General features: G+C 33.5%; 2 protein-coding genes across 11 annotated transcripts in view; one reads left to right on the top strand and one right to left on the bottom strand.

The window, feature by feature from the left end:
- LOC112051683 (uncharacterized) lies at nucleotides 1-8,158 on the top strand. 2 transcript variants are annotated; one of them, XM_024090452.2, is made up of 9 exons: nucleotides 1-253; nucleotides 1,324-1,489; nucleotides 2,030-2,129; nucleotides 2,854-3,215; nucleotides 3,497-3,605; nucleotides 4,110-4,585; nucleotides 5,450-5,569; nucleotides 6,671-6,769; nucleotides 7,958-8,158. In XM_024090452.2, the coding sequence occupies exons 1-9, from the start codon at nucleotides 240-242 to the stop codon at nucleotides 8,087-8,089; spliced, it is 1,578 nt and encodes a 525-aa protein (XP_023946220.1). In that variant the 5' UTR covers nucleotides 1-239; the 3' UTR covers nucleotides 8,090-8,158. The 2 variants fall into 2 exon arrangements, with proteins under 2 accessions (XP_023946220.1, XP_052743002.1); XM_052887042.1 differs by lacking the exons at nucleotides 1-253; nucleotides 1,324-1,489 and adding an exon at nucleotides 1,566-1,720.
- A 592-nt stretch (nucleotides 8,159-8,750) lies between these two features.
- LOC112051684 (bromodomain adjacent to zinc finger domain protein 2B) overlaps nucleotides 8,751-16,029 on the bottom strand; it is a 111,600-nt gene continuing 104,321 nt past the window's right edge. For all 9 annotated transcript variants that reach the window (XM_052886990.1, XM_052886993.1, XM_052886991.1 and 6 more), the window contains one exon: nucleotides 8,751-15,536. In XM_052886990.1, coding sequence (XP_052742950.1) covers nucleotides 15,395-15,536 — 142 coding nt within the window. In that variant the 3' untranslated portion in view covers nucleotides 8,751-15,394. The remainder of the gene's footprint in view (nucleotides 15,537-16,029) is intronic.

Below are 16,029 nucleotides of genomic sequence, written 5' to 3' on the forward strand. Positions count from 1 at the left end.
TGTGAGTGACACACATGACAGTCCAAATATTTTAATGTTTATTTTTAAATTTTAAATTAATAACTATTTACTATTTTGAATTAAAACAATTTGATTATAATTGCGTATTTACCTAGTGCGATACCTCAAAAACATTATAAGTATTGTAATTTAATGTTTTAAAAAAGTATACGAATTATACAACGCTAAATCGATGGTTTAAATATTTAAAATACAGTATATAACCTAAAAAAATTCACATGGCGAAAATAAGGTAAGATTGTTTAGTTTTTATTAATTTGATGTTAAAAATAAATGGCATTAATTCTAACTACGAGGCACGTCTGCCGAGGAGAGGCCTGATGTGTGGAGAGGAAGATAGATACAATAGACCCAAGTGCTCTCAATGTGGTTTAGTATTATGATTTACAATCATTAACCATAATTGTTAGCCTATTCTATTATTATATTATCTATTTTAACTGCCTTGGAAATGGTTAAGCCTCCCTACATTCCCTCTCCTACATGTAGGGAGGGTTCACCATTTTTAGCGCACTGGAATAGAGGCAATATGCAAAATGGAGATTAAACCCATCATGCTGCTCCGATGCGGGTTTGCGGGCATAGGGTGATGAAGGTAAATTCTTTAATGACCACTTTTAGATGTTAATAATAATAACCGGGCCCACAGCTTAACATGCTCTCTGAGGCACAGATGTGAAACACAACTAACTTTTCAACTCTGGGCTGATTACTGAAAATTTATTATTATTATTTTTTCTGAATATTTGCCATATCTTTTAAATATGACAATATTGGTTTGATGTTAAAATATATGATTGTTTTAATTGTAGAGACAGCTTTCAAGAAATTACCACTTATTATTTTAAGAACCTAAGCTGTGTTACTGTTTCTGTCTGAAAGAAATATATGACTTTAAGTCACTGCAGGTATGCTGCAAGCAGAGGTGTTTTACCTATAATGCAGGGTGTGTGTTGTACCCACCAAGCGCCACTGGCCATGCAGGTTATATAGATACTAGAGGGTGCTAGGGTGATCATTGCACCCAGGTGCTATGTGAGCTAGAGACACATCTGGCTGCAGGTTGAAAAGACAGCCCATTATAAGACATGTTCTTACTGAGCTATTTATGCTCTCTACGTAACCACCAGATGTTCACACATTCAGATTCAGCTGTATAGATTAGAAATGGTACTTCTCACTACGATCAGGTGCTGGTTTGGTCAACTATAATAAAAGATAATCATCAACTGCTGATGATCTTTATTATTAATGATTATTAATTATGTAATAATATAATTAAAAAGAATTATGTCTTTTTAGGTCCGATGGTCCTGTGAAAACAGCTATTACAAAGAAGAATAAACTGAAAGCAAAAGTTAATAAAAAGAAATCTAAGAATAAAATAAAAAAATCAGGAGTTGTAAACTCATCAGAAGTTGGCACCATAGAAAATAATGACTCTGCTAATACATGTCAAGATAAAACTGTAAATCTGCTATTCTATCTATATCTTCCTACTAATATTAAAAACTCGAAAGTTTGTATGGATGTATGTTTGTTTGGATGTCTGTTACTCTTTAACGCCGCTACTACTGAAGCAATTTGGCTTAAATTTGGAATGGAAATTGATTTTACTCTGATTTAAAACATAGGCTACTTTTTATCTCGAGAAAATCTGTGGATTTCAGAGATTTGCGAAAACCTGCTGAGTTTGATGGTATGAATGTTTGTTACTCTTGCACGCCTCAACTACTGAACCAACTAACCTAAAATTAGAAATAGAGATAGATTATAGTCTGGATTAACACATAGGTTACTTTTTATCTGGGATAAATTTATGGTTCCCGTAGGGATTTGTGATTTATTTTAATTTCTTATACCATATATATGAATTACTATCTGACCTCGCAAATGTTCTGCCACTTCTTTCTTAAAAAAATACTTATCTTTATGTAGTAGGAGGAAAAACTTAGTTAAATAATTTTAAGCAAGTCACTTAAAAGTATAGCTAATTTATTTTTTCAAGGTTGTGCAGAATGAGCAGTTTGGAAATAGATTCCCCATGTTCAAAGATGAAGAGCTAATCAAAAAGTTCCTTGCCATTCCCATGACAAATAACCAAAAATGTGAGCTATTTAGTTGTTAAAATGCTAATTACAAATTATAAATTTTTATAACTATTGATATGCATTAGTTATGACCTGGGCGGCCTGCTAAGCTTCTGGAGCGAGCTCGGCTAGATGAAGTGAATCCAGCAGGAACCTACACCGAGGGACCCACGTACAACGGTCAATCACATGGCCAAGTGCAGAAATGGCCCAGAAGAAAGAAAGAAGAAAGATGCAATAGTTATATTAATTCACAAAACCTTTACCATTTTCTTGTCGGGTTGTTTGTCAAAATCCCTTTTTCTCAGGGACATTTAGAGGTTTTATGAAATTAATACCATATAAATATATATGTTTCCATCAAGTTTGATTTCAGACATTAATGCAGTCTGAATTGATGCTAGAATCTTCTATGTATTACTAGGTATACGCCTATTCACTCTTGCTTTGAAAGTGTATAAATTATAAGTAGCAGGAAACACAAACGCTTGATGGGCATTCCAATTTCTAAATTCCAAATATACTATCTACATCCCCTTGAAGCTGAAGCTTGAAAGAAATTCTACTTCTACGTAAACATTACAATAATTAACCTAATTTCTTATGCTATACTTCATCTTTCAATGAAAACTGCATGAAAATTTAGCCAAATATATAAATATAATAGCCAAACAGATAGACAGTTGAAATTTATTTATTAAATTTGCCAACTAACAATGTGTTTTAAAATGTAATCTTTCAGGTAGAATGAGACAAACACTGAAAGACAGTCTCAAAGGCACCTCAGATGAATTAATGCCAGATGCCATATATTCATGGATACAGACTATAGTTAAAGAAAAAACTTCCCTGACAGTGCAAGAATTAAAGAAAATACGTATTCTATATAACATGCTAAAAACTGCAGCAGAAGCAAAAACAACTGACAAGAACAAAAACAAAAAAAGTGATGTAAATAAAAAAAGAACAGACGAAATGGATAATTTGATTGAAATGAAAGAAGCAAATAAAGATGAAGAAATTACTGACACAAATGTAACTGATGAGGAAAATGAAGGGGTTAAAAAACATTTAAATTTACCACTGGAAGTTGGTAAAGAACAAGTAAGAACTTTGATTATTCTTGACATTAATGTCTTTAAAGTTGCTCCCACAGTAAGTGTCAATCCAAAAAAAAAACGCAAAAAACGCAACAAAGTTACATTATGTATATTTTGTACTAGCGGACGCCCGTGATCGTCCGCCCTTAGACATCTTTAATCCAGCCCTATCACAAAATTCTTAGGGGATACATACTAACTATAAACTACCTCCCTGCCAAATTTCAGCTTTGTATATCAAGTAAGGTAAACACTGGACAAATATAGTAATTTTTTCTTTTCAAGGTTGTGCAGAATTCGTCAGTAGACCAGTTTGGAGAGAGATTTGCCATCTTAAAAAATGAAGAGCTAATCAAAAAGTTCCTTGCTACCCCCATGACAAATAACCAAAAAGGTGAGCTATTTAGTTGTTAAAATACAATTTTATTTAGAAAAGAATATTTGCCATTATTATTATCTTTTAAATATGACCAATAAAGATTGTGGGTACGACAATAGCCCCTTCACCATTGAGCTTTTGAGGCTTGATTTTTAAATTTTAAAATCCAATAGTTTTATATTTTTAACTCACGAAACCCTTATAGGGTCATTTTCATATCTGTCTGTTTGTCAAAATCCTTATTTTGAGGAACTTGTAGAGGTTTATATAAAATTAAAACCAAATAATTGAGTATGCAACCCCTGGAGTCTGAAAAAAATCAAACTTCCAAGTCAACATGGCAAAAGGTTGATTTTTTAAGTCATATATAGACTCTCCCAATTTTGTAAAATTTTCTCCCAATTTTGTAAAATTTCTTTATTAATCAGCGATATTTGCATGAAAATTCATAATTTCATGATATTTAAATAGAAAATCACATTTGCCGACTGTGTTGTGATTTAATATGTAATTTTTCAGGTAGAATGAGACAAACTCTGAAAGACAGTTTCAAAGGAACCTCAGATGAATTACTGCCAGATGTCATATATTCTCGGATACAGACTATAGTTAAAGACACAGCTTCCCTGACAGATCCAGAACTAAGGAAAATACGTATTCTATATAACATGCTGAAAACTGCAGTGGAAACAAAAGCAACTGAAGTGAAAAACAAAAAAGCAAAAAACAAAAAAAAGAAACATAATGACAAAAGTGAAACTGAAACTGAAGTAAAAGAAGAAATAACAGATGAAATAGAAAATTTTAATGTGATTAAAAAAGAAGAAAATAAAATAGATGAAGAAATCACTGACACAAAAGTAGCTGTAGTAAAAAATGAAGGAGATGATAAACATTTAAAGATAGAAAAAGATAGGAAACAAGATAAAATAAAGGGCCCAAAAAGATATGTTGTGTTTGTAGGCAATTTACCTCTGGATGTTGATAAAGAACAAGTAAGAACCTTTGATTCTATTTTAACATGTTTTTTATTATACTAACGGACTTAAACATGCTTAAGTTAAAGTTAAAAATATATATTAACCAGCGGACGCCCGCTACTTCGTCCGCGTGAAACTTGATGTAAACTTTCAATTACCTACCTACCCTACCCTACCCCTCCTCCTACCCCTACCCCTACTCCTACCCTTACCCCTTCAATTTTTTCATTTTTTTTTAGTCATAAGAACCTCCTGATAATAACAAACACAACACACGTGATGGCGTGAGCTAGAGATATATGGATTCATTTTTATATTTATAGATGTAAATCTTTGCTGGTAGGGTAAAATCTTGTTTTGATCTAAGCCACTTGCTTACAGTTCGTTTCATATAGGATAGTGCGGGTGACAGCTTGTTTCACTCTTGAAAGTTGTCGCGATTCACGATAATAGTACGTATTATGAAAGTAATACAGGTGACTGTCACCGTACCCATGCTATCTGAGTAACACTTTAATAAGACCTGCTGGCCTATTCACTATTTTGCTCTTTATTATTTATCTATTAAAATAAACTTCAAATCAATTGACAAAATGTCATTTACCCACTCTATGATATCCACCAGTAAGCACCGGATGACATTTTTACATAGAATCATGTCATCAAAGATAGTCAATAAGCCTGCCAAAGAGCCAGCTTATAGATTATTAATTTCTAATTGACCTAAAATGGGTCCAAATTCAAACTCTTTTTGCCTTTATAAAGCAAAGCATGCAATTGAATGGCAATAATTCTTCAAAAGCAACATCTTGGTCTTGAAAAAAAATTTTATATGTATGTTTTGATTTAAAAAAAAATAATATCTATTTACATTTTCAGATAATGAAACACTTCAATCAAATAAAAGATAATATTGTAGATGTGAGGATACCAAAGACGAAGGAAGGCCAAAAGAGCAGCATCGCTTATGTGGAGCTGAAGAATGAACTGTGCTATGAGGTGCGTAACGTAACAGAACATTGCTCGAGTTGTAACACTTAGGTTTTTTTTTATTCTTTACAAGTTAGCCCTTGTCTACAATCTCACCTAATGGTAAGTGATGGTGCAATCTAAGATGGAAGCGGGCTAACTTGTTAGGAGGCGAATGAAAATCCACACCTCTTTCGGTGTCTATACGACATCGTACCGGAACGCTAAATCGCTTGGTGGTACGTCTTTGCCCACGGCCGAAGTCTCCCACCAGCCAGACCTGGACCAATTAAGAAAACCTCAATCGGCTCGGCCGGGGATCGAACCCAGGACCTCCGTTTTGCAAATCCACCGCGCATACCACTGCGCCACGGAGGCCGTCAGTAGTTGAGATTACTAGTTACGCTATCGCAACTAGAACGTTTTTCACATTAGTGTACAGACTGGTAAGGTAGACTCTTACTAGGTAAACATAGAGCAAGTGAAGTATTTAGCAGACCTGACAAACCTTACCATAGGGGTGTTATGTTACCTACCTGTATCTTACACCACAGGAATTAGGTTACACCACAGGAATTGGGTTACACCACTGGAATTGGGTTACATATAAAAATAATTGTGTTAGTTACACTATTTATAACTCAAGAACGGCTGGATAGATTTGGCTGGAAATTGCTGGAAAGGCAGCTTATAAAAAGGAGACGAACATAGGATACTTAGGGTAAAGGTAGGATCGGCAGTGGCGTGCACTTCTTATATGCAAAAATGCACTGTCTACCCTAAGGACTCAATACAGATCTATGTTGGACCACAGAATACATAGTTGGACAAGGAATTTTCCAATTTTCAATTATAGTGCATACCCTAGTTAAAAACCTTGTGCACGCCACTGCAAGGAAATTTCCAATATTTAATTATAGTGCATATCCTAGTTAAAAACCTTATGCACGCCGCTGAGGATAGAGATAGGGTAGAGTTGAGGTAGGATAGGAATAAGGTAGGTTAGGGGTAGGATAGGGGCGGGGTTGTACAGGGTTAGGGTAAGGTATAGGTAGAGCTTTACGCGGACGAAGTCGCGGGCGTTGGTTAGTTACTACAAAAACAATGTTGAAGTATGGTTTCACGTTTCAGCTGGCGTTATCCAAACACCACTCGATGTTCGGCAACAAACGGCTCAACGTGCTCTACACCACACAGAAGGGCAGCAAGATTAGCAAGGCTGAAGCTAAGGTATGCGTGGAGAGACCAGGCAAGGCGATTGACACTCCACCAACTTTACAAAACTGAACAAACAAACCAATCTTTAAAAAAAAACATTTTCAAAATCACACAAACAATCTTTAAAAATTATTTTATTTCAACAAAAAAAACTTTTGTTGAAATAAAATAATGATTTTATTCTTAGGTAGGAATATCAAGAAATTTTTAGATAAACAAGAATATATAAATTGCCCGATAGTTAGGTTAGGTAGACAATTGCATTTTCGTAAAATTAGTGCGAAAATAAGTATTACCTTCAAAACATAATTTTTTCGTTATAAGTCAAAAATAAAGTGCCATCTATGAGCCTCAGGCGAAACTGCAACAGGTTCTAGTACACTTTTGTTTTAACTTTGTACTGACTCGTTAATCTATGGTTTCTCTAAAAACACCATCTACTGGTAGTTTAAAATAACAAACACTGTTTTATTATGCCTATAGATGGCAGCACCAGCAACATCGCCCGATTAAAAAAAGGAATGCTCATCTCCGGCCTAGGCCACCCCTAACCGCCCGGCAATTTGCTTAGGTCGTATATTTGCCGTAGAACTGTGATAAAAATGGTTTTTTGCTTCAAGAAACATACATCTATTATTAACACTATAGGCTACTTGCCTCTTTTGTAAACAGTGTTTAAACTGAATTATGGAAGTATTATAAGCTATATTTTATTTTGTCCCGTCAATAATAACCAGTAAAAAATGTAATATAAATGAAATAATATCTACGTAAAATTTTTGCCGCCGAAACACAACACATTAGCAAGTGACGTCATTCATAGAGATAACAGCGTGATTGATTATATCAAGTCACCGCAAGCGCCAATCACAAACCGATGCCTTGTAGCGAATGACGTTACAAGGCATCGTATTATAAAAATATTACAATTACGAGATTATTTTCACAAATAAAAATGTGATTACAGTTTCTAGGCAGCTATGTAGTTTTGTACAGCAGGCGAGTGGCCTATTATTTAACCAGATCCTTATTTTTACATCATATCATCTCCATTTACTTTTATACGGTGGTATACCTGGGTTCCCGGGGCCGACGAAGTATGGGCCACTGGGCATTCCCCTTTTCGTAACCAACTTTCTCAAGTCAAGCATGCGTAAAGAATTTTTACTTCAAAAATATATATATGTTTTTGTTGTTCAGGGAAAGGCGGCTAAACTGGTGGCGCTGCAGAAGAGTGGCAAATTGGCGGGAAGCATACCCCTGAACAGGAAACGAAGCCAACGCCGTATGAAGGCGAAGAAGGCTCGTGCGAAGCTAGAAGCGGAAGCATAAACTCGATTGTGTTGTAATTTTAAGATATTAATGTTTTAATTTAATCGTAGAATAAATAATTTAAATTAATTATTGTTGTACTGATTTATAAATATTATTCTTTTTCGTTTTTAGAGAACAGATAGTATAGTGTGAGTTTGTCGAAAATCCGTAAAGCATAGTACATTTTATGCGTGTCCAGGCCGACAGACTTCGTGTTGCCTCCCGTACTTATCTAACAACTGGAATCTATAGAAGTTGTAGGGGCACCCCCAGGGGATCGTTCAGCCGCTGAGTGTCCAATGTAACCTCTATTTGTTTGAAAATTTGACACTCACCAAGTGAATGATCCCTGGAGGTGCCCCTACGACGTCTATGAATTCCACTGTAAGCTAGCGTAGTAGAAGTTGTAGACCCCCCCCCCCCCCCTCCAGGGGATCGTTGAGCCACTGAGTGTCGAATTTAACCTCTATTTGTTTAAAAATTTGACACTCACCGGGTGAATGATCCCCTGGGGGTGCCCCTACAACGTCTATGAATTCCACTGTAAGTTAGCGTAGTCTTTTAGTTAGTTGTTACATTAATATTATATTCTTATTTCTTACATTGTCGGAAAAATGTAAAAAATAATATTAGCCAGTTAAATATTTAAAAATGTGAGAAAAGAAAGAAAACAAAGACAGAGTGCTTCAAAAATTATTTATTTATTCGTATATATAATTTATATATCCATTTTATAGTTAAAATCAACCAATTCACACAACATAAAAACTATAGTAGACTTTTCTCATACACGCCACCACACCACCAAAATATGTTCCGCGTTCAAAATTCAACCTTATGTACGTGGCAGTAGAGTGGAGTTTGCGAAAACATATCTTGGTAGACATTACACACTAGACACTAGATAATACAATAATTTAAAGAGTCCTGTCTATTTCGTATCTGTGTTACACAGATAAACACAAATTTCCACCTGTGTCACAAGCACAGACTAATTTTAATTTTATTTATTATCTTATTTTAAAATTAATAGCTGCATTAATTATTTTATTAAGTAATTTAAAAAAAAACAATAGGTATTTAATACTTTAAAATACTCGAGTAGATTACACAGTTTGTGCTGTAGGAATGACGTTAAGCACTAACTATAAAATAAAAAATTAAACTATATTTATAAAATAGAGTAAAAAATGTATACATAATGCTGTTTCATACAGACGTACATGAAAACGTAAACATTAATCAAGTGGAATTAAAACGCAAATACTATGATTGAACTACAAATATAAAAAAAAAAACTTGAATATCTGAAAACCAAATTATACGGATATTGTGTCAAAGAGGTTTCCCGACAAAGATTAAAAAAATATTTACAAAAAGAAATTCGTCCTAGCCATGCATGAGACATAGATATGACCCATATGTGGGACACGTTTTTGTCAGCATTCACTTGATAAATAAGTATGCTTAACCAGAACTCGCAATGAAAATTTAAAATAAACTCGAAATCTATCAAATATATATTTAAAAAAAAAAAAAAAAATTAAATTTTAGAAATGAAACGTTTTGAAATTAGATCCAAACAATGCCCTCATTCTCTAAAATTTATTTTGGTGACAATTTAAACAGGAATGAAGTAGATTACCATTAACTAAAACCCTGTTACCCGCAGAATTATTTTTGAACAATTAAATTAATTAGTATCCGCCATATTTGTAGTCCGCTCTGAAGTTGCAACAAGCCGAATAGTGTAATAACTCCGCTGGGATATGTATTTACACACTCCGCAGTTAATATTCAGAACGGACTAGAAGTTTGGCGCATACTATAATATAGTGACTACGACAGATTGTAGCGTAGTTAAAAAGGGTAGAATAATTTTATTTACAGTTATTTCGCTGGTTACAATTAAAACGAATTTTAAACTGGTAACATTAGTTATTAAAATTGCCACCAATTTACCAAAAGTAAATTTTCGTTATACAGGGTGATTCGGTCTTTAGTGCGGATATTTTTTTTCGTGGTTCTGTATCATTAATAGAATATAAATCTACAAACAGTTCGATACATTTTATGTAATTATTTTTTTTAATTTATGTCTCTAAAATAACAAAATAATGTACATATTATTACTAAACAAGATATATTCAGCTTAAAAGTGATCTGGTGACGTTCTTTAGGTATCAAACGAAAATAAAATAAACGCACAATAGGGTGACCCTAAAATTCTGTTCAAAAGTAAATAACTTTAGCTAACGATAATTTTGTTATTTTTGAGTTAAAAAAAAAAAGAAAAAATACGTGATCATTAAATTTTGTTTATGTACAAAATATAAAAATATCCGCACTAAAAAAATTTTCTTCCTGTATTTTTATTTTTAATCAATAAGGACAAGTTTTATAAAAGATCAATTAATGTTTATCGGAAAATATTACAAAATACTGAAAGTATATTTTTTTATTTCAATCATAAAGAAATAAATAAACCTTAAAATTATTATTTAACTAGGTACAACGAACTTGTCGATTACCTTTTTTATTTTAAAAGCGTATTGCCAGTGTGATTAGCGATAGAAATAGAAAAAGTAAAACTAAATAAACTAACAAAATACTGTCAATATTTTATTTGGAATAAAAAATTACGGACTATTTTCATTAAAGGGAACATAGTCCCAATATAGGGTAAGTCTAACATAAATAAGTTTCCAATAGGAAAAAAAGCCACTTTATAAATGTTTACTAACTGTCAAAGTTAAATCAATGCAATCTTTGATCGAGTTTCAGAAACGCCGATCAACTTCAAAGGTGATTAACGTTTAGAACTATAATTATATACATACACTTTGTCAGTTATTAATCGTTATGATAACCAATGGTTAAAATCAATTAAAAAATAATGTTTAAAAGATTTTTTCCATTTTAGAAACTGTTTTTCAAAAAAACACATCAACTGAATAATGAATACCAGTTTCGTGTTACTATTGAAGAAAATATAATACAGAAACCATCCATACAAAAAACATAACTTAACCAAACTTGTTAAGCATTACACATCACAGATTTCTGCAAAATAACGCCTTCCAAAAAAATTAAATATGCAGTACAAAAAAAAATATTCGATATTTTACAGAGAAATACGTAGTCACAGCTTAGTGAGTGAATATTTTTACATAATAAATAATTAACATTTTCGTCCACACCCATTTCGTTTACAACCAGAATTGTCATTTACCAATTTAGGCCTAATCTACACTTATTCCATTTTTCTATACATACTATATTTTTAACGAAGTATAGTCGGTTCTGACCAGGATCTCAATAAATTCAAAGCCTCAATAGCTCAGCGGTTAGAGGGGTCGGACTCATGACGGAGGGGTGGTGGTTCGATCCCCGCCCTATTGCTCTATTGTCGTACCCACTCCTAATACAGTCCTTCCCGACTAGTTGGAGAGGAATGGGAATATTGGTCATATTTAAAAAAAAATGCGACAAATATTCTTTAAAAAAAAAAATAACATACTAGAAACCTAGAGTTCCTAGTATGTGTCACAATAAAAATTGCATGTTCAGTAGAAACGATATTAACGTTAAAATATATAGTCGACAAACGATTTTGAGTTTCAAAATAAGCAACATAGGGTTCAATTTACAGCGATTTGATATTTTAAGTTCCGTGTGACTATTAATATCTACTTGAGAATTTATATAGGTAACAGTAGTATATATATAAACCAGGGTTGCATTTGATTTGGATACATTTTTTTAAATCTCTAAGGGGGGCAACCCCTCTAAAACCTCTGTGCCCCCCTTTGCCTGTGTATGTATTGTATGTTACATTACTTATTAGTGTTCCAATATTGTATCCCAATCAGAACCGTACACGGAGAAGTACAATACTAAACTCTATACTCCAGTTAGGGATTTTTGGGACATACCAATCTAACTTGTAACATTTTTAGGATTTCATTTTAATGTTCAACATGGATTTTTTAAGCAATTCGCTTGTCTGAGTCATTTAAATACACAATCCTAATAATGTAAAAAGTTAGACAGGTACAATTTTTACGTAAATGTTGACAATGTTATTATATGAACTTTTTTTACACCAAAATAAATACATTTACAACTCGATTAATCTTACAACTGGCCAATTCAGTTATTTGAAATGCACAGAAATATTAAACTATAAGATATTTTCGTTAAGGCTCGTTTACATGGAGATAGTTACTCTCCACGATTTTTTTGTGTCAAATCAATACCATCGGAACCGATATTTATTTAGATACCTCATTCACTAAGAGCTTTATTCTCAAAAACACAAATTTTGCACCATACCATCTATGTTTCTCTAAAATTCCAGTTTAATCTATATAGAGTCCTTCAGCTCCATCCATCAATTACTTACTATTGCAATGCCATACAACTACTATCTCCATGTAAACAAGTCATTCATAGATTCGTATTTCGATTCGCACTTGCTAAGCAAAATATGGTAGAAAGAAAAAAAAACATTCGAACAAACATGACACCGACGCGAAGTTTCCTATACTCGTAAATGAAGCGAATGCACTCCATTGTATCTGAATTTGCCACATGGTTACACCAGACACTAAGGAATATTTTGACACCTATCATAATGGAGTTATTGTTACAATTATGGAGGATAGATAGGAAGTGAAGTATTTCCTATACTCATATCAGTATATCGACTTATCTCCGGACTGTTACACTTAGGCCAAAACACCCTTCCCGAACGGCCCTCTAAGACGAAGTCCAAGTCTCAAAGGAGACGCATTTAGGCCTAGTTCGGACTACTTTAGTATTTTAGTCGAGTACACTAAAATACTAAAGTAGTCTGTACAGCCTATTAGAGAGTCGTTCCGCCCATCTACTCTGCGTCTGCCTTCGGGCCCCATCAGCGCTTGCCCAAACCCCCGGTGACACCGCTGAGGTCCAATTAAGAAGCCTACGGCACTACCACAATCAGAAAAAAAAATCGAGTCATATTGAAACAGTCTGTCTATGGCATTTGTAATCATAAAATCCGTTTTTGGTGTCAGGTGTAAAAATGTGTTTAATTCAATGTCAATAGAGTGCAACAGGCTTTAATTACACACTTAAACATTATATCCACCTAATACTTTTAAAACCACATTTTAAACGCTAATATGTACAGTTGGCTACATTAAATACAAATTACACTCAACGGGTGTGCGTCGCTTTTCTCATATACTCCAGTCGAATAGATATGTCCAACGGTATAAACAATTGCATTTGAGGTTTGAACAGCGATATGTATGACACACCGAGACTACGCCTACGCGGTACAGAGGTTCGGGAAAGGGGGGAGCTAAAAAAAAAGTCAACATGTACATGTCAGGTGCGGGGTCGCCATTCAAGCATCTTAGGACTCCAACATCAATCGGCTCTTTAAACTATGTGACCTGCCTATTGCCACTTCAGCTTCGCGACCTGAGCTATATCAGTGACTTTGGTTCGTCTGTGGATCTCCTCATTTTTGATTCGATCACGCAGAGAAACTCCATACATCGCCCACTGAGTGACGTTGAGCGTTTTGTCTAGCTAGCGCTAAATTATGTAGTTTCCTTATAATGTGTACATACAGGATGGCAATTTTAAATAACAGACTATGTTATCTTTGCTCATTTCGATGTGTTATTTTTGAATTAAATATTATCTATGACTGTCAATGATATAGAATATATAGAAGAAAAGTAATAAATAATTATCCTTGAGTAATAAAAGAAATTTTGTAATTGCTGTTTATCTTTCGTCTGTTTATTTTTCTTACATTGAAACATATTTTATTTGTGTATTAGGACATATCTATGCGACTGAAATCTTACTATAAAATCACATTTATTATTTTACATGAGATTCCCAATATACACTTTGTCTACATCAATATTTTTGAGACCTATATTAGGTTGAGACCACAATTAGGATTTAAAGTCAATATTTTTTAGGAATGTACTAAGTCATAATCCTATACTATTCAAAATGAGTAATTCGTATAAATATGACTATATCCTTTTATTAGGTTCACTTGGTGGTAAGTGACAATTTAGTCTTAATTTGAAATGATTTCTTGTATTCAGACATTTTACTATTTTTCAACACACTATCAAGTTGAGTTTACTATATTGTGACGTCATACGCAAGTTGGGTAATAGCAAAACGATAAAAAATACTCAGTAATCAAACATACTGAAGCATTGTTTAAATTTACTGTGAATTTATTACACGTTACTGTGTCTTTAGTACACTTTACTGTCGTGTTAATACAGTTTACTGCAAATATACTGCAATCAGTGCTTCTTAGTAGTTCATAAGTTGATGTTATAATCATTCTAAATCTTGTCTCAGTATTATAGCATTAGTATATATTTTTTTTAGAGATAAACTAACTTGTTCTATGTTTGAAACAAAATAATATATATAGGTATTTTTTGAGATATAGCAATACTTCAGATGAATTTAAAAAATGAAAATATAACAAGAAAATAACAAGTGAATATAAGTTTGTTGAAATGGCTGTACTTGTCTTAGTTTTTGTACAAACAATATCAATAAATACAAGATCAATTCAGGCATATATATACCAACAAATAACTGAAAACCATTTATTTAAAGTAAAGACAAATTAAAAGACAGGAGGTTAAGACAGATGCATTGATAATTATTTGTTAATTTTAATTTAGTTGGTTACTTTAGAAATTTAGAATCATTATAATATGACTATATTGTCAGGCATATTATATTTCAATTGGTTTAAAGATTAGCATATTTCTTAGTAAATTCAATTTAACATTGTTGTAACAATACTTACTGTAGTTTTACTACAGTTTAATAAGGATTTAACACAACCTACTGTGATTTAAACACACTTTACTGTTCCTTTAATACACTTTACTGTTGGTTGTAATGTAAGTCACATTACTAGTTCTTGACTACATTTGAATTCGTTTAAGTCAAATTACTAGTTGATGCCCACACTTGGATCAGTAAGTCACGATACTAGTTATGCCCACACTTGGATAAGTTTACGTCACATTACTAGTTATGCCCACACTTGGATAAGTTTACGTCACATTACTAGTTTATGCCCACATTTGGATAAGTTTAAGTCACATTACTAGTTATGCTCACACTAGGATCAGTAAGTCACATTACTAGTTGATGCCCACACTTGAATCAGTTTATGTCACATTACTAGTTGATGCCCACACTTGGATCAGTTTTAGTGACATTACTAGCTATGCCCACACTTGGATCAGCATAAGTGTTGGAGGTGGCAGTGTGTCAGCCAAGCAGCCAGCGCTCCTCAAAGAACTGCCTCATGAAGTGGCCAGCTCTACCCACCGGGCTGTAGTCTTCGTTGAAAACTTCGCAGTTACTGAAGATCAGACGAACGTCTGAAGCGAATTCTTCTTTGCATTTGTATCTAAAACGAAAAATGTATTTTTGAATAATTTTTCTGAATGTATGGGTATTATTAGAATGCGAAAAGGAGAATATTTGTTCTAACTATTTTGGTAGTAATAGCTATACAAATTGTTTTTATGGTGCGAATATTTAGTCTCTTGAAAAAACGACGACAATATCAAATGGCATAACATAGGCATATAAACATCGATCGAAAAATTTCGTCCAATGGCGTCGGAGTTGTCCCAGTTCCATCTCTTTCTAACGCAATGAAAGAGATAGCGGTATTTCCGGTTGCGCCGCCGCCAGTGAATTATGTCTATTTATCACGAGATTATCTCCTTGGTCGCATGTTGGCAATACTAATGTTAATTTTAAGATGGAAGCGGGTGGATGCGGTACAAGTTTATACTACCCATACCTCTGACGGTTTCGATAATTTTTTATTCTTTACAAGTTAGCCCTTGACTACAATGACTACAATCCCACCTGATAGTAAGTGATGATGCAAT

Source organism: Bicyclus anynana, chromosome 18 (genome assembly GCF_947172395.1).
Source record: "Bicyclus anynana chromosome 18, ilBicAnyn1.1, whole genome shotgun sequence".
In the NCBI taxonomy this organism is placed as follows: Eukaryota; Metazoa; Arthropoda; class Insecta; order Lepidoptera; family Nymphalidae; genus Bicyclus; species Bicyclus anynana.